The sequence below is a fragment of the Lentinula edodes genome (assembly GCF_021015755.1).
Source record: "Lentinula edodes strain Le(Bin) 0899 ss11 chromosome Unknown C8R40scaffold_71, whole genome shotgun sequence".
In the NCBI taxonomy this organism is placed as follows: Eukaryota; Fungi; Basidiomycota; class Agaricomycetes; order Agaricales; family Omphalotaceae; genus Lentinula; species Lentinula edodes.
This window is the reverse complement of record NW_025764377.1, coordinates 72,214-93,459: the sequence shown is the minus strand read 5'-3', so window position 1 is coordinate 93,459 and position 21,246 is coordinate 72,214. Positions and strand designations below refer to the sequence as shown.

General features: G+C 45.0%; 11 protein-coding genes across 11 annotated transcripts; 5 read left to right on the top strand and 6 right to left on the bottom strand.

The window, feature by feature from the left end:
• Positions 1-290: 290 nt before the first annotated feature.
• C8R40DRAFT_1015058 (oligomeric Golgi complex subunit 6) lies at positions 291-781 on the bottom strand (the record flags this gene model as incomplete). Its single annotated transcript, XM_046222918.1, has 2 exons — positions 291-567; positions 618-781. Coding segments are annotated over 2 exons (441 nt in total), but the record flags the coding sequence as incomplete, so codon positions are not given.
• Positions 782-2,110: 1,329 nt separating this feature from the next.
• C8R40DRAFT_1177880 (uncharacterized protein) lies at positions 2,111-2,851 on the bottom strand (the record flags this gene model as incomplete). Its single annotated transcript, XM_046232758.1, has 5 exons — positions 2,111-2,167; positions 2,217-2,300; positions 2,350-2,541; positions 2,595-2,666; positions 2,717-2,851. 5 exons carry the CDS (start codon positions 2,849-2,851, stop codon positions 2,111-2,113), a joined length of 540 nt encoding a protein of 179 aa, XP_046079480.1.
• Positions 2,852-3,356: 505 nt separating this feature from the next.
• C8R40DRAFT_1177879 (WD40-repeat-containing domain protein) lies at positions 3,357-5,052 on the top strand (the record flags this gene model as incomplete). Its single annotated transcript, XM_046232757.1, has 8 exons — positions 3,357-3,632; positions 3,673-3,808; positions 3,868-4,018; positions 4,074-4,130; positions 4,183-4,445; positions 4,498-4,520; positions 4,574-4,729; positions 4,783-5,052. 8 exons carry the CDS (start codon positions 3,357-3,359, stop codon positions 5,050-5,052), a joined length of 1,332 nt encoding a protein of 443 aa, XP_046079479.1.
• A 302-nt stretch (positions 5,053-5,354) lies between these two features.
• Positions 5,355-5,970, bottom strand: C8R40DRAFT_1177878 (uncharacterized protein; the record flags this gene model as incomplete). Its single annotated transcript, XM_046232756.1, has 2 exons — positions 5,355-5,672; positions 5,731-5,970. The coding sequence occupies 2 exons, from the start codon at positions 5,968-5,970 to the stop codon at positions 5,355-5,357; spliced, it is 558 nt and encodes a 185-aa protein (XP_046079478.1).
• A 570-nt stretch (positions 5,971-6,540) lies between these two features.
• On the bottom strand, positions 6,541-7,882 carry C8R40DRAFT_1177877 (uncharacterized protein; the record flags this gene model as incomplete). Its single annotated transcript, XM_046232755.1, has 6 exons — positions 6,541-6,720; positions 6,768-6,857; positions 6,912-7,076; positions 7,130-7,273; positions 7,336-7,369; positions 7,665-7,882. The coding sequence occupies 6 exons, from the start codon at positions 7,880-7,882 to the stop codon at positions 6,541-6,543; spliced, it is 831 nt and encodes a 276-aa protein (XP_046079477.1).
• A 619-nt stretch (positions 7,883-8,501) lies between these two features.
• C8R40DRAFT_1011996 (uncharacterized protein) lies at positions 8,502-9,169 on the bottom strand (the record flags this gene model as incomplete). Its single annotated transcript, XM_046222866.1, has 2 exons — positions 8,502-8,852; positions 8,891-9,169. Coding segments are annotated over 2 exons (630 nt in total), but the record flags the coding sequence as incomplete, so codon positions are not given.
• Positions 9,170-11,067: 1,898 nt separating this feature from the next.
• C8R40DRAFT_1177875 (uncharacterized protein) lies at positions 11,068-11,407 on the top strand (the record flags this gene model as incomplete). Its single annotated transcript, XM_046232754.1, has 2 exons — positions 11,068-11,220; positions 11,273-11,407. The coding sequence occupies 2 exons, from the start codon at positions 11,068-11,070 to the stop codon at positions 11,405-11,407; spliced, it is 288 nt and encodes a 95-aa protein (XP_046079475.1).
• Positions 11,408-13,256: 1,849 nt separating this feature from the next.
• On the top strand, positions 13,257-13,968 carry C8R40DRAFT_1074857 (uncharacterized protein; the record flags this gene model as incomplete). Its single annotated transcript, XM_046226774.1, has 3 exons — positions 13,257-13,403; positions 13,460-13,839; positions 13,902-13,968. The coding sequence occupies 3 exons, from the start codon at positions 13,257-13,259 to the stop codon at positions 13,966-13,968; spliced, it is 594 nt and encodes a 197-aa protein (XP_046079474.1).
• Positions 13,969-16,594: 2,626 nt separating this feature from the next.
• Positions 16,595-18,115, top strand: C8R40DRAFT_1062206 (uncharacterized protein; the record flags this gene model as incomplete). The annotated part of the gene is made up of 1 exon (XM_046225460.1): positions 16,595-18,115. The coding sequence occupies one exon, from the start codon at positions 16,595-16,597 to the stop codon at positions 18,113-18,115; it is 1,521 nt and encodes a 506-aa protein (XP_046079473.1).
• Positions 18,116-18,635: 520 nt separating this feature from the next.
• C8R40DRAFT_1177873 (uncharacterized protein) lies at positions 18,636-19,998 on the bottom strand (the record flags this gene model as incomplete). Its single annotated transcript, XM_046232753.1, has 10 exons — positions 18,636-18,767; positions 18,832-19,023; positions 19,082-19,126; positions 19,179-19,202; positions 19,247-19,291; positions 19,353-19,421; positions 19,469-19,492; positions 19,546-19,677; positions 19,730-19,867; positions 19,930-19,998. 10 exons carry the CDS (start codon positions 19,996-19,998, stop codon positions 18,636-18,638), a joined length of 870 nt encoding a protein of 289 aa, XP_046079472.1.
• A 374-nt stretch (positions 19,999-20,372) lies between these two features.
• On the top strand, positions 20,373-20,992 carry C8R40DRAFT_1074854 (uncharacterized protein; the record flags this gene model as incomplete). Its single annotated transcript, XM_046226773.1, has 3 exons — positions 20,373-20,415; positions 20,470-20,767; positions 20,941-20,992. 3 exons carry the CDS (start codon positions 20,373-20,375, stop codon positions 20,990-20,992), a joined length of 393 nt encoding a protein of 130 aa, XP_046079471.1.
• Between the last annotated feature and the right edge of the window lie 254 nt (positions 20,993-21,246).

The following is a 21,246-nucleotide window of genomic DNA, read 5'->3' as shown; positions in this document are numbered from 1 at the left end:
AGACAGGAAAAATCTGGAACGAATTGAGCAGGATTTTATAGTGATATAAACACACATACGAATGGAGCCTTCTCGTTTCTTGAGTCTAATCACCCTTCCTTCGAAAGCGAACCCACTGCCTGTTTTTCAGTCAACCAGGACTTCCCTTAGATGAATGACGTCCCCGATGTCTAGCCTGGGATAGTTTTTGAAAAGCGTAAGTCCCCTACTGATGGAAAGGAAATCACACATTATTTACCTTCAAAGGAACACAGACTTTCCCCACCGCCGCGTCCATGAGCTCCCTTTTCTTCTTCCTCGTTCATCTTGCCTTTCTCAGCAAACTCTCTCGCACTACCAATCAAACGGCCGTCTTCCTTGATACTAAACAAGGCCTCGAGGAGCTCCCGTTCAGCGGCAATAGCTTGATGAACCCATGCAAGCATGTCGCCGATATACCTCAGAGGATCGTGAGCATGGAGCTCAATAGGTCGAGGGAGACCAGAAGGTCCGCCACGCGTAAGGGTAGTGAGGAAGGAAGATGTCAGTGTTGTTTGACGGGTGAGTGAAAGCGCAGCCAGTGATTCACTGGACGAAGACTGTCAGACAAAGAACAGAAGTCCGTGACAAGGACATACTTTAGGAGCTCGGGCCTCTTTCGTAGACGACGGACGCCCTCCCGCATGATCGTGTTCACTTCAAGCTGAGAATCGCGTCCAACCTGACGAAACTCGTAGGAATACCAGCGAAATATTTTCTCGTAGCCTTGTTCAAGTTGAGAGGCGGTAGATGCCATGATGTCTTTCCTAGCCGTAGATACTAGGTATCATGATCAGTTATCTCAATTGAGATTGTTTGTCGAACTTACCCAGCTCTCGCACCGGCCATTATAACACGACCAATCTTGTCGAATCTGTTCTGTCTTGTCCATAGGTTGGAGAAGTCGCTTGCCCACTGGTACATCTCTAGATGTCAACGTCTCGGTTTCCTCCTCCGTGAGTGTAGATCGTGAAAGGAACAAGGAGACAATTGATTTTCGGTCTTCAACTTCTTGGCTTTCTTGCGCTCAGTATATAGAGGACTTCGCAGGTGCCAAAAAACACGCACCTCTCTTCACGTAGATTACCTGCTCGTGAGATTTGCTCGCCTCGTTTGAAAGTTGGAGTTGCTTCTCGGCTTCGTCACAGCTCGTATGCATTGCCGAGACGTGTTTTTGAAGGGCAACCAGTCTCTGAATAGGACATTGGGTAGATGAATAACGAGACTGCGATCGGGAAGTGAGTACACACCTCATCAACTTCACTCAAGACTTTCAGAAAATGTCGACTGCCCTCAGCCAGCTTGACATATCCCGCTTCAAATTTCTCCTTGCCCTTGCAGCTGCTTCCCCTGGCGTGTTTTCCACAAATTTCGAGGGTCCGATTGATGATTGAGCGCTTTTCTTCATTGTCGTTTTCGTCTTCTTCATCTTCGAGCAACGCGCCATCAATGTGCATTGGTCTTGGGAGTCTCCGTGACTTGAGCTGGCATCTACGGTGGAGCCAGATGAGCTGCTATTGACATAGAGTTCTGAAAGTGTTTGCAACGCTTCAGGTGGCTTCATCGTCAAAGTTGGTACCAAGAACTTTGTACAGTCGTAAAGAGACGGGGTTTCGAGCTTGCGAGGTCCACGAGCTAAAACTCAGACGTACAACGCTGTTTATAGGAACATAAATCACTCCGAAGGAAAGACGAGATCTCAATATTGAATACCATTGACGATTCGTGTCGTTCTTTGGCAACTTGTTTCATCAATAGGTATGTCAACAGCGCATAACCAAAAACAAGCGATGCGGAATTCGACCTACCGCCCTCCAATGCAGGAGTTGCCTGCCGTACATCAAATGTACACACGGACCAACTCTCGAGTAATTTCGTATTCGACGACAACGGTGCTGTTGGTTTTTTTTGGCTGACAGATGACCCTTTGCAACGCAAAAAAGACACCAGGCATAGTAATTAATAGATCGTATGAATACGACAAATGAAAGACGATAAGGACTAGTAGATTTGAACTGGGCAAGAAGTGCCTTTGTTCCATTACTCAAGGCTTCGTGAAATGAGCTGGAAACAAGAACACCAGCTGTTGTATCTAGGTGCCACTGAATGGTTTCGGAGCGAAACGAAGAATGATGTTCGTATACTCGATCTAACAAGAGGTTGAGTGGGGCCTCTATAACAATTCAGTTTGAACTTACTTCCTTCTTCAACGTTCGCAGAATCTCTGTTATTTTTGCAATCTGGGTAAGCAGGGGCGCGAACATGAGGGAGTGAGCCTCCATCTTGATATACAAGTCAGTAAGTTATAAGCACGAATCAGATACCACACACCTCCATGGACGAGGTCATATTCGGACCACGAATAAGTGCCATGTATATCTCCAGTTTGGTTCGTTGGGCCACTGGCGACAAGTTGGTATAAAGATCACACAGTGCGCTGAAGAGTAGCCGACAGGTTGAGTCCATGGATGGAAGGACGATGGCGAGATCAACTAGAGGTTTTTCAAGCGTGGCAAGGAAAATCTTGGGAGAAATGGAAGTTTAGACCAATTTATTATCATTGATGAACGTTCTACCTTGCATTTGAGAATCTGAGTCAAACGTTGAAGAGAAAGAACTTCGGAGTAACAAGGGGAGAAAAATTCTACCTAATACAGAAACATCAGATAGACACAGATGCAAGATTTTGGGAACTTACAGAATCATCGATCCTTCCAGAGCAAATAATATTAGCATATCCCCGTTTTATGCTTTCGATCGATGAACGCATGGCTTCTTGGAGGGTCTCGAAGTTTTCTACCAACGAGTTTAAGGTAGCGGTCGCTATGTCCATTGACTGGCGGCAAGTATCTATGTCGAAAGTATGGGCATACGAGGGACTGTATGAGCAAGAGCTGTCATTTATATAGTGGTTCTTTCTCGCAATTTCATCAAAGGGACATGAGATCGAACTAGAACAAAGGGGTTGCATTATGAGGGTTTCTTTGAGCTTTCCATGCAATCGATTCGGATTTAGCGGTCAGTGCATAGTCACTGCCCGAATATTGAGCCATAGAGCAATGAGACGACCTTAGGTCTGGTTTGAAACCGAGACCAAGTTTTGGTGAGGTTGGTTAAGAGGAAGAAAGGGCGCTTCAAGAAGAAAAGACGCTTCAGCGCTTACAGCTCCGATATATTACGTACCTCTCTATCTCTTTCTCAACGATCATTCAGTCCCACCGAGTACAACTCCGTGGGCTGTTCCTCCAAGGGGCCGTCGCTTCTCCTACATTTCCGTAGTCCCCTTTGAGCTCAAGGCTCGTGTACATCCATTCTCAAAACACATTTTCTGGGTACATATGGTTCTCTCCGAACCTTTGAACGCGCCCTATGCTCGGCTAGGCGCCATAGATGCCCCTAACGATACTGTGAATGCATTGGCATTCTCAGTGGATGGTCATTTCTTGGCGAGTGCAGGAGATGATAGGCGGGTACGTGTATACGACATGGACCATGGTTTTTCGACATCCTGGGAGCACGAAGGCTCGTGTGCTTTTACTGCTGTTGCATGGAGAGACAGTGTTCTATTCGTGGGTAACATGGACGGCGAAATAATAACCTTTCATCCAACCAAGGTGAGTTGTACATACTTTAGTGGGCCTGTTCTGATAGAAGGAACAGAAATGGATTTACCGACGAAAAAGTGAAGTCCTCTACAAGACCAATACACCTATCGAATGTCTGGAATTCGATAACCACGGGAACTGCCTTCTTGTTTGCTCTGGTGCCGACGTACTTCTTTTTAAAAATAGTATGGATGTACCTTGTCGGAAATCCACATTGTCATAACGTTCATTGGTGTCATCGCAGGTTCTAGAAAATGGCATTATCAGGATCATCTGCCTCGCCCCGGTCCATTCGGAGAAACCGAGAATTACAGCCGCCCGCCAATCCTGGCAACGGGTGCTTATTTTTTGGGAGATGATGATTGTCTCTTGGCATATCTTCACGACGGATTCTGGTGAGAAGAACAAGACCATGCTGTATTCTCTGATGACCGAAGATTTGATGAACAGGAAGTTTAAATTTGATGCCTGGGAGAATCGTAGGAGTTGGGGGCCAGAGGAAAAAATGTATGTGATATGCATTGTATCGCGCTGGTGTTCCCGCTCATGGATATGTCAGAGCGGCTATGGCGAAATCTCCGGACTCGACAGCCGTAGTGACGACAAACATATTCAACGGCCTTAGTTGGTTCAGGAGTACACCTGAAAACGTCAAGAAAATGGGTACCTCTGTCGACGTTCAACCACGCCCACAGAACATTCCACTTCCAGTCTTATTTATCAATAAAGGACAAGCGACGATAATGGGGACGACCAAAGGTTACGTGGCAATATTCGAAGCGAAACGTGGTAAAAAGATACAAGCTTTGAAGCATGGGGAAGGTACATTTTCACAAGATGTTTCGAATGTCTTCTCTGATATTCCCTTATTCAGACGAAATATGGGTAACCGCTCTTGTGAGTGTTTCCATACCTTATGCTGACCTTAACTGCTGTCTTACAATTATAAGGCCTATATCGAGCTGGCGGGTCGTCGTAGAATAATCGCTTCGGGTGAAGGAAATTGCGGAGAACGTACAAAGATCGTTATATGGACTCAAGATGAAGCTGAGGGACCTAGTAAACAACAAAAAATATCAAAGTTCTGGGGTGTTCTAACGAGATTTGTATGTTGTATCATTCCTCTAGCATACCTCTTTCTCAAGACAATCGTTCACAGATCAAATTTACAACGACTGTGGGGCATATGGTTCTCGTACTGATGGGTGTGGTTTTTACGATGTCGTGGTTAATCTCTGCCCAGTGGAGAGAAGGAGAATCAGCGAACTTTTTACAATATTTCGGAAGGTCGTTTGTTCCTCCTCCTCCGCCTCCCGTGGTTCCTTCTGCTACACCAACCGGTCAATCGCCATCATTGACAAAGCTCAAAGAATTATTGATCAGTTTAGAGGATCTTTTGGTACGTGTTGGTCTCCCAATTGGCATATAGACAAACTGAAAAACGGACGTTGACACCAGTAGACTTAGATTATCTGAGAATACCTGTTTGAATTTTTTGCGCATCAATCCTATGAAATCGAACGTATATACATTATGGTTACTCGAATATGACCTGAGAATTTTGCCCAGTTATTCTGCCTTCGATGTCACAGTGGAATAATTTGGACGCGTAGCTCTTATATCAGACCGGAGCTCTTTTCATCGTGATCGGCTTTTATAACGAATTTTGGCAGTGCAGTGTTCAACGATTCTGTGAGCGCTGCTCATGTGTACCCAGTAGCGAGTGTCTACTTAGTACAAATCCTGCTCGTTGTTCGTCGTAGCGCTACGAATGAGCTCTTGCTCCTCCAAAGCCAGATGTTCTTCCCTCTCCTCAATCAACTGCTTACCAAAGTTTAACTCTTCTAATTTTTTCTCGGCAGATAACATGGCCTCCCGATGAATTTGAACAAGTCGCGCAGAAGCTTCAATCTCAACATCCATCTTGACCCGACGTGCCTTCTTTTCAACCAATGTTTCCTTCAGTGTGACTGCTCGCTCCCTCCTTTGGAGCTCCTCAGCTTTTGCCCACGGTGTGAACTCGCAGATGTATAGATACGCGAGATAGACCTTCATTCAGACAGAATATTTAATTCTCTATCTTCAAGATGAGATAAAACTTGCTTACCATTTTCAATGCAGCGTCAATGAGCATCAAGAAGCCCAAAATTGAACAGACAAGGAAGCCAATAAGCATTCCTATCAAGGCCAAATTATCCGAGACGACATCTTCCATAATGGATTCAGTCATAGCTTCAGAGGCAAAAGACAGGTTAAACTTGATGAACGAAAGGATGTTGCGGAAGATGACAGCAGCGTCTGGAGTTCTAACCACAGAAGACATGGAATCGATGGGAGGCGAAGACATGTTCAGCTGAATTTAGGGCTTTCGTACAAGGCAGTAATGCGTCCCCGATTTACCTCAAATACAAGCATAATCAGACAACGTGTTCATATGCATAGATTAATAGATCATCGATAGGTGCACCGGTTCCGATTATAAGGTACCGGTGTCACATCCAGGGCTACTAAACGCGTTATATGTATGCACCGAACCGAATGTCAGAAACAAACCGTGTTTGTGCGTCTTCCGCGTGTTATACATGAAGGTTAAATCCACTGGTACTAGCTGGGTACTAGTACTAGGACTTTTGTGGACCACGATGCTTCAGCGGCGATGCAGACATAGATCACATGTGTAAAAGGAAGACTACGTATATGGCTTTAACAAACTCAAAAACCAAAGTTGAGTCCTATTGAGGAACAATCGAGCAAAAATCGGGAAATTTAAGAACCATAAATCGCCATTGAAGGCTATAGTAATTTGGTATGGGATACCTAATGGTTACTTCGACTTTTTCGTGCATGCTTAAAAGGGATATGATTGGACAGGACGAATTGTTGCGATCGCAGACAGGGTTGTTATTATCCGTGTTGACTACTGTAAGGTACGCGCTATATCACATAGCCGCCTGCATTGACCGGGAAGGCCTGTAGAGCTTGGAAGCTTTTCTGCCTTTTCATAGAGGTCCATACACTGTCTCACGAGTAGCGCTGTCAATTCCGATGCAGTGATATCATCTGGCTCAGGTGGATGGGATGGGATGGATGGCATTGACTAGCCTTTGATTAGCGGATGATATGAGGAACGAACACAAAAGGCACCTTCGAATCTTCTGTGCACGCGCGAGAGACAGCAGCAGTACTCGGAGGGGAAGATTTAACTCTTTCCAAGTAGGACCAGAATTCCTCCGTCTAGAAAGTAAGGAAAGGTCAGTCGACCTCATGGTAGGGATATTGTGTGCATACCTTCTCCGCTGTAATAGCCTCTATACATCCTTGATCCGCCAAGCCACAACCAAGAGACGCTAGAAGCTGCGTCCGTAGCTTGATGATAGATATTGACGCGTCGTCCACACCGGAAAGATGATGCGAGTGTTCAGCTTTCAGGTGAGCCAGGTCAGATTGTGCCGCCTGGAAACAGAGGGTCAGAACGAGTTTACACGATGAGAAGTGAAAAGTTATACATCGGTGTTGCGCTTCCTACTAGAATGTCTTTGACGCAAACTATCAGCTTCGTTACGCAGTTGAAGGACTTCTTCATGCTTGCTCTCGACTGCCTGCTCGAGTAATCGCAAGCGTGGTGTATTCGACGATAGAATGCGAACTTTCTGGAACAAAATGATATCAAAAAAGTGGTTATATACCGCGACATTGATCGGTCTGCACTCACGGAGCTCATGAACCAGATCGACAGAGTTAAGTTCCTAATGGGTGGGGAGTGGCGTGTAGTTCACGGGCTAAAAATGTCGCCAGGTTATGTATATTGGTTGGTGGATACCTTTGTGTATTGATGCGAAGTTATAAGACAAAGGGCATCCGTATCTGATATAGTCGTCATATCGATATCGCCAAAAGTTTCATCTATAAAGATCTATGCGTACGTCCCGTGAGGAGTGCAGAGCAGATATGAACTTGCACGCGTACGAGGGTATACTTGGGAGTTGTGAGCCATCACTAGCTATCTAGGTATAGAGTGGCTATGGGGTATTACACGCGTACCTGAGAATATCTTTAGATGTCCCATTCTTCACCAAGCCGTAGAGTTGCATCCCTGACTGTCCGAGAGTTTCATTCTCTCGTGTTCGAAAGCACGATAGCACAGAGATCCAGCAGGCATTGTCGGTCTCATAGCTACAAGCTGAGGCACTGGCATCCAGCGAGTTCGACTCTGTGGGATTGCCATGGAAGGATCGGGAATGAAACTTCGGATGCGACATTGCGAGACCCGGTCCCAAACACTGTCACGTGAGCTGGTGATTAATTGCGTCATGATCACTGCTTTTCCGAATTTGGACAGAGCCCGACAGTCTACAAAACTCTTTGCGTGAACATTGTAACGCAGTGATTTACTTCGGGCTTCAATTTGCAGCCCTCCCTTGAGAAAGACTTACGTTGATGTGACCTATGTAGATAGTGGCATCGTTTAGTGGCATCGTTTAATGGATCATTGGCTGGAGCTGGTGTATACTGTTACTTTTTTGTCTCGACGACACGTTGGTATGATCTTTTGAATGACTCAAGTATCTGCGCATGCATCAATAATTATATTAACGACAATATCGTCTATTCTAGTTTCTGGTACCGGAATGTATCCTTGTCGAATTCATACCAAGAAATAGCTTATTACATCGCACCCTACACTGTGCTACCCTATAGGGTATTTCCTTTCCTGCAGCATTCTATGATAACGTTTGAGATAGACTTCGAAATATCAATAGACGATACGTACTTGGCGAGGTCGGGAGGAAAGACCAATTTCATGGGTTTTCGAGGACGTATAATCTCATTGACAAAGCCATGCCCTCCTTTGGACCATCCAGGTTCCATCCCTTCAAGCCATTCGGCATCATAAAAGTTGGAAGGTAAACCCACAACGTATTTGCTGTTTGAGCTTCGGTCATTGTTATCAACACGAAGACGCGGAGGAGAACCTCGCGTGAAACTGAATTTCTCTCCGTCGGCGGAGCATCGTCCTTCGAGGTGAACATAGTCTATTGGCCGAACGAAATTCTTGACCAAGGCCGCTTGCCATCTTGTGCCCTTCACAAGATATTGTACTCGAGGTTTGCTCATGCCAGGGTCTTCTTCGTCCGACGACATTCCCGCGACGCCTAACTCCTCGAACACCTTGAGGTAGGGCTGGAGTGATTCAAAGGTAAGAATAACCTCTCTTCGTTGATGAAATAACTTGTTCAAAGTCCATATCAGTTTCCGCATCAAAATACGATGCTGTGACAACTGACTGTGCTTTTTCTCTGCCACCTGCCTGAGGGTAAGCGCGAGTCATTGCTATCTTCCGCCATTTTCTTGTCTTCTAACCAGTATTTATGAAGCGATTTTAACCGCACAAGAAATGCTTCACGGAGACCATCACGATCTTCGACAGTGGGTTTAGTGATCAGCTTCTGCGCCTCAAGTATCTCAACAAAGACGTATGAGGCGCCCTTGTTCCATGCTGATTTAGGACCACCCGCAATCCAATATCGAAAGTTTTCCGTCGTACATGGACGTGAAAGCGGATTCTTCTTGAATGCTTTGGCAAATTCGTCTGCTTCCTGTTGAGTTACCGTGTTTTTTAATTGATCTTGACCTTTCATTATTTTATCGAGCCACATGCGGATCATTTCCTACATTAAGAAGTGAATATGGATTGTCGCAAGAGATGGTCGTACGAACCTTGCTCCTCAGCTCTTCAATGGGTCGGCGCTTGATCTCACCAGAGCGCGGAACTCGCTTCTTCTTGGCATAGTTGAACGCATAAGCTACATCGGCCTCATCGTCACCTTCAATATCTTGTTCTTCCGCCGGGTCACTAGGATTTCTTTCTGTTTTGGCAGCATCACCCTGGGAGTTAGCTCCTCGTTCGTCGCCCATATTTCCACGTTGTTGTGCGGGCTTGCCCGTGAAGTGCTTCTCCAGTGTCTCCCCGATGCGTGCCAAGATTCTCGAATTCTGGTTTGTGTGTTCAGCCAACTTATCGATCTTATCGTCTTGTTTCTGCAAAATTGCAGCGGTTTTCTCGTCTTGTTTCTGTAACATTTCTGTGGTCGATCCTTGCAATTGTGTGCAGACGCTCTTTAGTAGTGTTGCTTGTGCCTCAAACAAAGTTTTTAACTATAAGGTTTTTTTTTAGGTTCGACGCAATGATAACGAGCACAGAATGCCTACCGCATCTACACTGGAGCTGGAGCCCTGATCACGTTGAGAATTTGACTGCCCACCATCGTTGGGAGCCCGGGGTTCCTGTTGGACTTTTCTTCTTTTGCCACTTCGAGGTAGTTGTATGGTCGGCGACGATGGTTCCTGATTATCATGCATAAGTAAGCACTCCTTCTCAAATGGATTCCTCGTGACAGACCTGCATTGGTTGTTGATCTCTAAAGGATGAAGAAACTCTGGGAGTATCGTTGGGATCAGGAGCTCTGGGAGTATCATTGAGATCATCCATATGATGGTCGTCTCTGGGAGGGGGGGTCTGAGGTAAGTCCTGCCGCGACGTGTGCGAGTGCTGTGGCATCGAATGCTGAATATTTTCCGATGAATCCTGATAGGAATGAGTTGCTGGATCGGCCTGTGGCTCATCCACCTCATCTGCGGTACCATAGTCCATTTCAGAATCTACATCGCTGGAATCTTGTCCAGGAGACATCATCGCTGGAAATGAACAAGAATTTCTTGCATGTTCTGCTTTGGAACGGGCCTCATAACCGAAACGACTAGCTCATCACTTCAACATCCAATCAATCAACTCACTTGGAGCCTAAACCATTTCTAAGTCTGTATACGATACATATGCCTAAACTTCACTAAGTGCTAGTTATTACACTCCCTTCTTTCCTTCCTAGTTGCCTGTAATAGCCTTGATACAAGTCAGCGCACGGAAAAGTCTAGTCTAAGGGGTTCCTCACCCTCGTTTCGAAGAACCTGGTTACGACGCCACATCAGCCAGCATCCATTATCATGACCAACGGGATCCGGAGGGACATAAGGTGTAGTGAGCGAAATTCCGTGTCTTTGCGCATGCGTCCGGTTTAAAACCAGGACCAAGCGTTCGAGGTTGTCGTCGACGTCGTACTAGTACTGGTAGTTGCTTGATTTCGGAAGTCAAGTGATCAAATTTTCAAAAGTCACATCTTGTAGTTACGTAATATAAACTACCCTTTGTTGTCGTACGCCCAAAGTCTCGCGGTCGGCTTAGACATTCCTCATGAGTCCAACTCCGAGGATGTCTTCTCCTATTGTCTTTCACCTGAAAGGAAAACCTTCCTCTTATACCGTTTCGGCTGTCATAGCGTCAAAGGCACTCGAATGGGCCATCCGACCATGAGCCTTATGATGAATGGCCCACAATGCAACGGAATTTGTATAAAAGTGCGTGGGGGTTTTCTCTAGTGGTCATACAATGTCGACTCCATCACAAGTGCGCTGCATAACATGCGAGGACGCTGAAATCAATCAGTACGAACGGAGATTGTCTGCCAGTTCAGACGAAGCCGAACAACTTCGCACCGAGATAGCTGCTCTGTTAGGAAGCCTCGAACACCTTGATATCGACGTGAGTATCCTACGAAAACATAGTTACCTGTATTCATCGGTCTGTTTCCCAGGATGTGCAAACCTCTCTACGTCTTGCTGACCTGAGGTCTCTCAATTCTGAACTTATCGTTTCACTGGTCGAAAAGACAAACGAAATCCGAGGTCTCGAAAAGGAGATCCAGAATTTGCAAACTTCCCGTTCATGATAAGTAAGTTACGTTGTCTCTCATCCATGCTTTCCTAACCTAGTCTTGATCAGTTCAGCGAATCGCGACAAAAATCTTGCAACCCGCAGGGGACCCTCGGTTCTTCCTCTCGTCCTGATTATTCCAAGACGGCATCGTAAACTACAATCTAATGAATTTGTGACTCATATTTTGACCGTAATGCTCTCGATTGAGCACTGACTGATCTTCAATCAATGATGAGGATGGATCAGCAACATCCTCGCGACCCAGTCCAGAAGGCTGGGTATTCTTCTCATGGTGTTCACTTCATCCCAGACATGATATGACGCTTCTAGCTTTGTGAAACCGTCTGTACAAGTTCCTCAAGCAAAGTGTGTGACTTTCGCTACTCCTACTCTCAGCGGTCTGTGTTCAGACGACTACGTAGTCAATTGATCATTTTGAACCATATGATTTCAAAGGAAAAGCGCTGATTCTCCGTGTACATTTATCTTAGGAATGCCTTGCTGTCAGAAAAGCCATAATCGTCCCAGTCACACGTCTTTCTCAACTGCGCTATACTGGTAGTCCATGTAAATTATCATGTACTTATCTAATTGTGGAACACCGGGTCTGGATTCAAAGTGAATCCCAGAAATGGGGTGCATTCAACACCTTCCAATTACTTGTTGGAGCCGCGCGCGCAAGCACCTGCGTGAAGCTATCTCTTCGGCTGATATCGATTGTTGAAGCGTGCAGTGGCACAGGCATCGGACATGGCCTGTAAGGTTTCATGTTTGCTTCAAGGGTTTCAATTTTAATCAAATGACCCTTCTATGTCAAGTACATGAGGTCGAACATTCGTACCGCGTAATTATGTCGTTCGAATGATAAGAGCAACTTTTGCAAACTTAAATTAATATCTTCAATATCTAAAACAGGAAGTCTGTAATCGACTTCCATTGTTGAAGTTTTTGGATCCCTTTGCAAGCTATGTAATAGGCCTCACAAAATTTGATAGGAAAGTGCTAGTCCTTTTGATTCATGTATCATTTAACAGTTCTTGCATGTACGAGATGAATGATGAAATCATAGATGATAATCTAGATCTAGCGATATCGATCAGATCTTAAGATGTGAAATATGTTCCTGATATTGAGTGGCTATGATTATGAATAAGGCTGGGATTGTTCTCTAGATCAGCGGAAAGAGTTTAAAAGTATTGTTGGTTCTAGACGCTTTGACTTACTTTTATCGATTGGGTTGAAATGTGAATCAGAGGAATAGAGCTACAAGTGCGAGGGGAAATATTGTTCAGGGTCAAGCGTCGGGGGGTGAGTAGACCTTCGAGGTTCTGCACACATGTATTCAGGATTGAGAATTTTTCGTATAACATGCTTTTTGATCCCTTTCATCCTTCGCTAATTACCTCCGGATTGCCAAAGAAACCAACTCCAAACAATTATTAAAATTTTTAAACCAGATTCTATGCTAGAAGGACGACACAGTCTGAGATGACTGACCGTTAAAACCTACGTACTGCTAGCGCTAGCACTAATATAAGTCACCCGTGCTTAAAATCTGGTTTCGTGAATTTAGCGAGTGTTTACGGTGTCACTGAATTTGGAAGGAGAATCGGTAAAGTCAATATGTGGACTGAATAATGACAATGTATTCGTATTTCGCGCTGAGTGATCAGAAGTCGGATGCAATGGAAATCTCCCGGTATCTGAAGCTGTAACAGGGAGGTTAGGAATCCTAGGGCTTGCAAGACTCATGTTAACAGCGTGTTGCCTCTCATAAAATCAGAGACAAAATAATCACTTTTTCCCCGTCGATACTCCATCGCCTTTTCAAATTTGTCCATACAACTTGAACAATCCGCATAATGCCTGTTTTACGATCTGCTCTGAATGGCGCAAGTCTCTCCCCTACTCCCGCTAGCGCAGGGCCGTCCCGTCAAAGACAGTCCCCAGATCACACCATTCTCTGCCCCACATTGAATGGTAACATTATGCCAGAGCTAGATGAGACGGTGAGCTTGGTGTTCGGCTGTTGCTATAGCATGTCTAACTGACACCAATCCCGCAGACTTATGGAAAGACACTTGGACTTTACTTCGGCCTCGGTAATGCATTGGCTGAACATAAACACTTCGATTCGGCGTTGAAGCAATATAGCCACAAACGCTTCATCGATGTCCGGTTTGGCTTCGGGTCCGATACGGATGCCGACGATCTGTACAGGGCTAAAGTTATCGTCAATCAACGAAAGTACTATGTCGTGGGCACCTACAATCAAGGCAGCCCGGATATCAACACGGCCTTTGACGCGTACGACTGTACAGAAATTTTCAAAGGCGATGTCGTGATTTTCTTCTACTCGGTGTACGAACCGGAGAGGTTTTTGGAATCCATACCACGTTATCCAACTGGCGAGGAGAAGGAAGCGATTCGACGGGTCCTAACCGCGTTAGTAGAGTGATCTGTCTTCGTTGATACGAGCCGCACTGAATACTTTATTCACAACCCAGATTTTCGAAGAACGTGCGAGGGCACGTAGAGAACGGAAAACGTCTGAGACATATTTTCCGAGGCTGAGTCCTGTATTTTCGTGACTGTTCTTCGATCGTTCCATCTTCATTAATCGTCTAAGCCCCAGAGGCATCCATTCTATTCTCATCTCATCCCTATTCTTTTCACCTCCCCCTCTATTTTCTTCCTCTTGGTTCATCTGGTTCAATCGTCTAAGCCCCAGAGGCATTCGTTCTATGCTCATATCATCTCTATTCTTTTTGCCTTCCCCTTTCTCTCTTGGTTCATCTGATTCAGTCGTCTAAGCCCCAGAGGCATCCGTTCTATACTCATATCATCTCAATTCTTTTCGCCTTCCCCTTTCTTTTTTTCCTCTTGGTTCATCTGATTCAATTGTCTAAGCCCAAGAGGCATCGGTCCCTGTTCTTTTCGCCTTCCCTTTTCTTTTTTCCTCTTGGTTCATCTAAGTTCTGTGCGTTTTTTTCATCTTCTCTTTGTTCCATCTTCATCAATCGTCTGTGCCCTGGTTTCCGTTCTATACATATCTGTCCTGTTTTTTTCTTCTTTTTTTTACGAGCGTCTGGTTCTACACTCACCTCTTTGATGTTCTCTTTTCTTCTGTTCCTCGTCGTTCCAGGAATCGTTTATGTTCCGAAGGCATCTTGTTCCGTTTCTTAGCTTTCTCATTTCTCTTTCCTTTTCTCATTCCGAGTATTACTATGTTCTCACCCATAGTTCATCCAAACGATCCCTTTATGTTCCTGGTTAACATTCTTCGAATCACGATTCGGACACATAGATAACAATATTTGTTGCCTTCACGCTCATTTACATTGCATCTTATGTTGATCATATACAGATAATCCTTTCCTTTTTATCATTCCTTGGACAAGTATTAGCATTCATTCACATTCCTTATCGTGGAATGGTTACTTACCTTGATTATGCGCACATACATTCCGTATCACATTCTTTTGGAAGAAGTAGCCCTCCTTCATTCACCCTCGTTAACTCTTTCGTTTTCTCATTCTGATACTGTAGATCTTACCTTAAGTACAGGCTCTTCACACACACTCCTTCATACTCAAGCCTTACGCTCCATTCATTCCACCGTCGTCATTCCTTATTTTTTCTTGTAATAGTAGGTACTCTGGATCCACCACGATAGTCTATGAATAGACCACTCTTGAGATCTGGAACAAAGAGACTCTTCTCCGGTTTGAAACCTGGAGTGCGTCGTACGAACCGGTATAGATCAGTTTAGGAGCGACTAAGAGCAAAAAATGTTCACGTGATTTTAACTGACGTGAGATTCATACTCGCGTGGTTGAACGTTGACACGGTACCTAGTAGAAAACTCCTCCTCGCGCCTGTTGTATATTCTATCTATACACCTCTTTCTGGTATAACTGGATCTGAGGTTCTCCTCTCTAACTCTTCTCGAAACTCTTACTTTTTCACGCCTGTACTCTAGACCAGAGGTTCGGGATTTTCAGCGTTTTGAACTGATGAATGTTTCTCATAACGTCTCGCTCCTGTACAAAATCAGACCATAGCCTCCTACTTTGTGGAATCTAGAACAATCGCCGCATAAATAAAGAAGAACCCGCTCGACTCTATGACTTGTGAGCATTCGTTCATGGTTTAGTTTAGAGATTTTTTGCACTCACGTAGCATTCTTCAAGGCATACCTTGCCGTCTTGCAACGTCTAAAGAGACGGATGGTTTCAGTTTCCACGCGGTGATCGACAACGATGTTTATACATGTCTCAGTCGCAGACCGCACGATTTCCCCAATGTCCCTTCTCGCAATCAATCCTTAAATCTTAAACCAAACGCCACCGTGCTGCCCAACTTCTATGTGAAGCACTGGACTACCTCGCAGATTCCGTTCTTGGGCTTTGCACCCAGTAGTAACCCTTTCAAATTCCATTTTCTAAAATGTTTAGATCACCATTTTGCTTCTATACCGATTGAGAAAACTCTCGACGGCTTCACTCTTAAGCCTTCAGTGAAAGACGACTGGGACTCCTTAGAAAGGAATATGCGTGCATTTCTTCGTGCGTGCATGAAGTTGAACTGGCTCGGAATACCGGAAGATTTTAAACTCTGGCCTTACCCAAATAATTACGGCTATCGACATTGCTGGAAGACAGATGCAGATGCCCGCTATGCAGTGATGCGGTCTCGCCAAGCCTTTATTCCCTTGATCGCCTGTATCTCTTTCTTCCTTCACATCCTCTATCATCTCGACAATAAATGGGTCAAGCTTATCGCTTCAAATTATAAATCCGTACTACCCAGCCCTAATCCTTTCTGGAGTAGGAGGCAGAAGGAATATGAAGAGCTTCGTCGAGGACCCGTTCCTTCGAAATGGCAATGGAAGGAGCGGCTTCAGCAAGAGACATCAATCAGTTCAGAGTGGCTTGCGTATTTCCATCAACTTATGGATATTCCAATGGTTGGCATGTTTCTGGATGTGCATAATTCAAACTGTCTTCCTTGGATTCCTGTTTACCTCGAGGCCAAAATGCCTTTGATGTTGTGTTGGGGCTCTAAGGATAATTGGTCCATCCATCCCATGTTAGAAAATGTAATTCCAACCCCCACTGCTACTATCATCAGAACCTTGATCTCAGAACAGACACCGTACCCGCCACCTCCATGCGCAGAGGAAAGCTTTCCCGTTGATATGGACGTTTCTCAATATAAACCTCGGCTGCGTTTACCCCGCATTGATGGTGGAACCTTACCCCGTCCAAACGAGGACCTTTTGTCGTTCATCAAGCGTCGCGACGTTCAAAGGCTCCGAGCCATTTCTTCTGAGACTGTTGTTGAACGCCAATCTCGTCTACAGCGTGAAAAAAATGCAGAGAAGGATAGAGCACCGGGCAGGAAAGGGGCTCGTGTGTACTACTGGGATCTGGTCGAAGGAGTGAGGGTATGGACAGCAGTAGGAAGGAACAATTATGAAGACATCTGGGAGAGATATGGTTCGCGCCAGCGACGTTATGATTCAGTTGCAGACGAATGGGAAGTTTGCACGGACTTGGATCCTGAAGACGGTCCTGACTACAGCCTTTACGATGATGACGACGACGACTCGGACTGTTTCATTTCAGTGCAGACTCACATGAATGAGGAAACAAATCATAACGTGGGTACTGCTTCCTCGGGTTCCTACCTTGCTCGTCTGTATCCGAATAAGCGCACAGAGGCCGACTCATTGAACTCTGGGTTCCGTGAAGGCATTGAAGATGTCGCCTATTATAGATTTGGGTTTCTCAAACAACCTCGACCCGATAATCGCGACGTTGTGCTTAAACCACAGGTCTGGAGCAAGGTATTGGGCCTAATAGGATGTGGACGTTCACCACCATCTCCTGGACCAGATGATTATGTCAAACTGCAAATGTGTAACTTCGTAACCCAACTGATGGATGCAGTCAATCTACGGACTGCACCCCAAGTGTATGATCTGGCTGTTAGGAATAGTCTCATGAGGCCTCCGGTTCCGTTTGAAGTTGACGTATTATGCTCATTCGATGGTCATTATTTTTTGATACAAGCTCAAGGTGCCACAGATCATGAGCCATACTTGATTGCTTTACGCAGTGCTGCCACCGTTATGGAGATAGCACGACGGGAGTGGGGTCCCAAGACCGAAAATATTCTCACACGCCTGATTGAACATGGGATGCCCTTCAACACACTTTTGGCTAGCTACCCTCCTCGCAAAACCCGGGCCATTCCCTGTCGTCGACCTGCCATGTTGGGCCTGCGTCCTGCCTCCTTCAAACCAACATTACAAGACTACTGTGCTTATGAGATTCTTCGTGATAATTTCCTGCGCTCAGCTAGAGGTCGTGCGGCACTCCTTGCTGGGGGTATTATCTCCCGATTAGCTCGAGAAGTGGTTGATGTGAATGATGTTTGCGATGGGCCTACTGGACATGCTCTGCAAGAAGGAGAGTATTCACTCTGTGTTTGGGAGGCGGGTCAAAATCGAGCATTTTGGGATGATCAACTCACTAATGAAGAAATGGATCTCATATGTGGGGCATACGAGGTTGTTACAGGTATGTGTTCACCTTCTCTCAAGGACTTTTTGTATAAGGTCTCCTCCAGGTGTAATTTCGAAAGACGGCGTAGAGCAGACCGCAATCCGATCATGGTGGCCCCGTTCGGGTCCCTGGAGATCATGTGGTCTTAATTGTGGATATTGGTCCAGAGATGCTGAAGATTGGTTTCAGGCACGGCTGCGCAAGATTCGTGACCTTCATGAGACGGTGAAATTGATGACTAGTCAAGAATGGCATAGTCAACTGAAGTTTAAAAAAGCTCACTTTCTTTCGCACAAAAATGACCAGTTTGCCAGAGAGTATCTCCAGAAGAAGTGTAACTTATCATTTTGATGTACGGACAATCTGCGATACATTTTGTTTTACTGTCGTTGTCAATGTATATATATATGTATTGTTCTGGGACTAATATATATCCCGTTCTAAGTTCAGTCGCGTGTATATACATGTCTGCGATGTGTAACTGAAATGAATAGTCGAGATTCACGGCGCCATGAGGAGGTTAGCCAAATAACTGCAACTAAGGCAGAGATAGTTGAATCGTGCCTGCGGTGTGTTTAGAAGGACATAATCTTTCATGGCTGAAATTCCTTGAGGACTCCTAACTCATATACGAATAAAATTGAGAGCCGTAGTGAAAAATTATATGTATCAAAAGTACATCCTGTGTATCATGACTACTGATCCTCCAATAACAGATACTATCTGCCAGATAACGGAAGTGCAGATGAAAGCACCTGCTAGGACAGTGGTATCGACGATTATTCGTGAAAACCTCGATCTCTGTCAACAGGATGGTCAATATCGCACCATGGTTGTAAAGAAGTCGTGGAAAATATAATCTTACTTGGCCAACGGCTTGTATTTCTACTGGTATTGTGCCCCAATATCGAACCAGGATGAACAAACCCACACTGACAACCAGATGTCCAACAGCAACGGCAAACTGATTCTGAAACATTGTCCAGATCTTTCGAAGCATTTTGATGACGAATAGCAAGTAACTTAGGGTACCTGCCCTGAATAGAAACTCAGAAAGCTAGTTATCCATATCAATGAATATAGAACAAAGACATGCTTTTCCCGAGCGTGCTCACAGCAAAGTTTTTTAAGGCGATTAAACGCGGAGACTTAGAGTCGATCTATAGATAGAGTTTGAGTCATAAGTCTTAGGTACCTACTCAGTGAACTGACGTCTTCGAATGCGCGTTTTGCGTCCTACGGAATTTGAGCAAGGAATAAGAACGAAAGTCACCACCGACCTGAAGTGGCTGCATAGGTTTGCCCATTGTGGTCCCAATGGAGTCCTAGATATGAAATTAAAAAGGTTATAGGTGCTTGATACCACGACATACAATTGCAACGCACATGTAAGAATTCACTTTGTCCCCGAATAGTGCTCTCGGCAGTTTCATCTTTAAGATTAGCTACGGGTTTCTATTCATTGATTAGAAACAGCTACGAACATGATGAATTATACTTACTGCTTTTGCTACACCGATGTTCTCCTTTGGCGCATGAACAAGACAGACATGGAGATCCGAATGAAGATATATCTTACCTTTGTGTCATTCTGAAGATCAAGTGCATCGGACGGGCGGTCTACGCATTCAGGTTTTGATTCAAGGTATGGCCCTTCATCACCGTCGATCTGAGCCTCTGGAGGTGCATTTTGAGGAAGAAAACTGGAGACCTGTGTATTACTTGTAGCTTTGTTGATACGCAAAAATTGAATTTGCACTCACTGCTGTTGCACTCGAGGGTTGTATATGGCAATTACCGTCCTCCAGATCTACCTCAGCCGTCTCCAATCCGACTTCTACTTCTATCGTCTTGTTTCTGCTCCAAGGAGTGTCCGGTACATCAGTGCTCGCTTCGAAATGCTGAAGTCGAGTTAGATGGTAATTATCGAACGTTATCAGCTCTGGTATGCAGGATAACTAACCGCTTTATACCATCCTTCTTGGTCACGGAGAGGAACTTGAAAATGTGGGCTATGAGGACTTCCACTCATCACAATTGAACGAGCGAACAGATAACTGAGAAGGCCGCATGTCAACCACACACTTAACGCCAAGATAAACAGTTGCGAGAGCTCACTGTGTTGGTATGATACGAGAGAAGCCCAAGAAGCACAGAGTTATACTCGTGTGTTCCACTAGTACGAATAAGAGGCTAAGAGCGAGTTACGGGCGCTTTTAAGCTCGTGTTATTTTGTCGGGTTACGAGCGCTTATTAGTTTTCTACTCTCTATCACGATCACTATATATTGACGTCCTGGTCTCCAGACTCTTTCGATTTGGTTTGTATCTTGACCTGTCACGAGGATACTGATTAAAGATACGTCGAACTTATTAGTCTTTCAATCGGAGGATAATCAATATCGACATGAGTATCGCGATCTCCCGCCTCGCAGAGGCAAAGCAAATCTGTATGTCTTTTCCTACCGAGGTTTGTTTTTCACACAAGCTGACGCTGCTTGTAGCTTGCTCTCGCTTCGTTGTACTGCAATCTTTTGATAACGTGAAGTTTATCGTAGACAAGGAGGAACTCGAAGTCGATACCAGTGGATTTCCACCTGCTACTACTCCATCCTACATCGGGGAGGTGTCTTCTCTTCCCGAACGCTCTCACGTCCTGAACATCCTTTTCCAATATGTCGGCACTCAGAGTCATCAACCTGTGCTGGATCAAATCGAATTTGCGCTGATATTAAAGGTCGCCGAAGCCGCGGAAAAGTATGAGGTGCATAAAGCAATTGCCGCCGTTCAATTCGAACTTAGGTGAGTCGGACTCGGTTTAAATTACACTCGATACTCAGGCTTCCCTGCGATTGATAGGAAGTTCCTCAAAAGCAACTCACGAGAACTTCTATGCTTTGCTTTGACTTATTGGAATCCACAACTTGTTGAAGAAGTTGCTCCTTTCATGATTGATATACCATTGCAAGATATAGAAACCCTTATGAAGCGGTGTCCTCGTCTATTTATGAAATGGGTGCATCTTGATCCTTTGAAGATTACATTTGTCATGCTAATAATTAGCTCCAACAGTGTTTGTGGAGGCATTGTCTCGTTGCGACATTTTTCAAAACACCAACCATGGTACAGGCATCTGGACAGAATAATGAAGATCGCTGGAGGGTGTTATTCTCATATGGCACATTCGTGCCCGACATAGTACATGTGGATCCGTTTAATGGCCTCCACATGTCAATGCCGAGGAAATTCTTGGAGTTATTACAATAACTTGTTTATTCAGT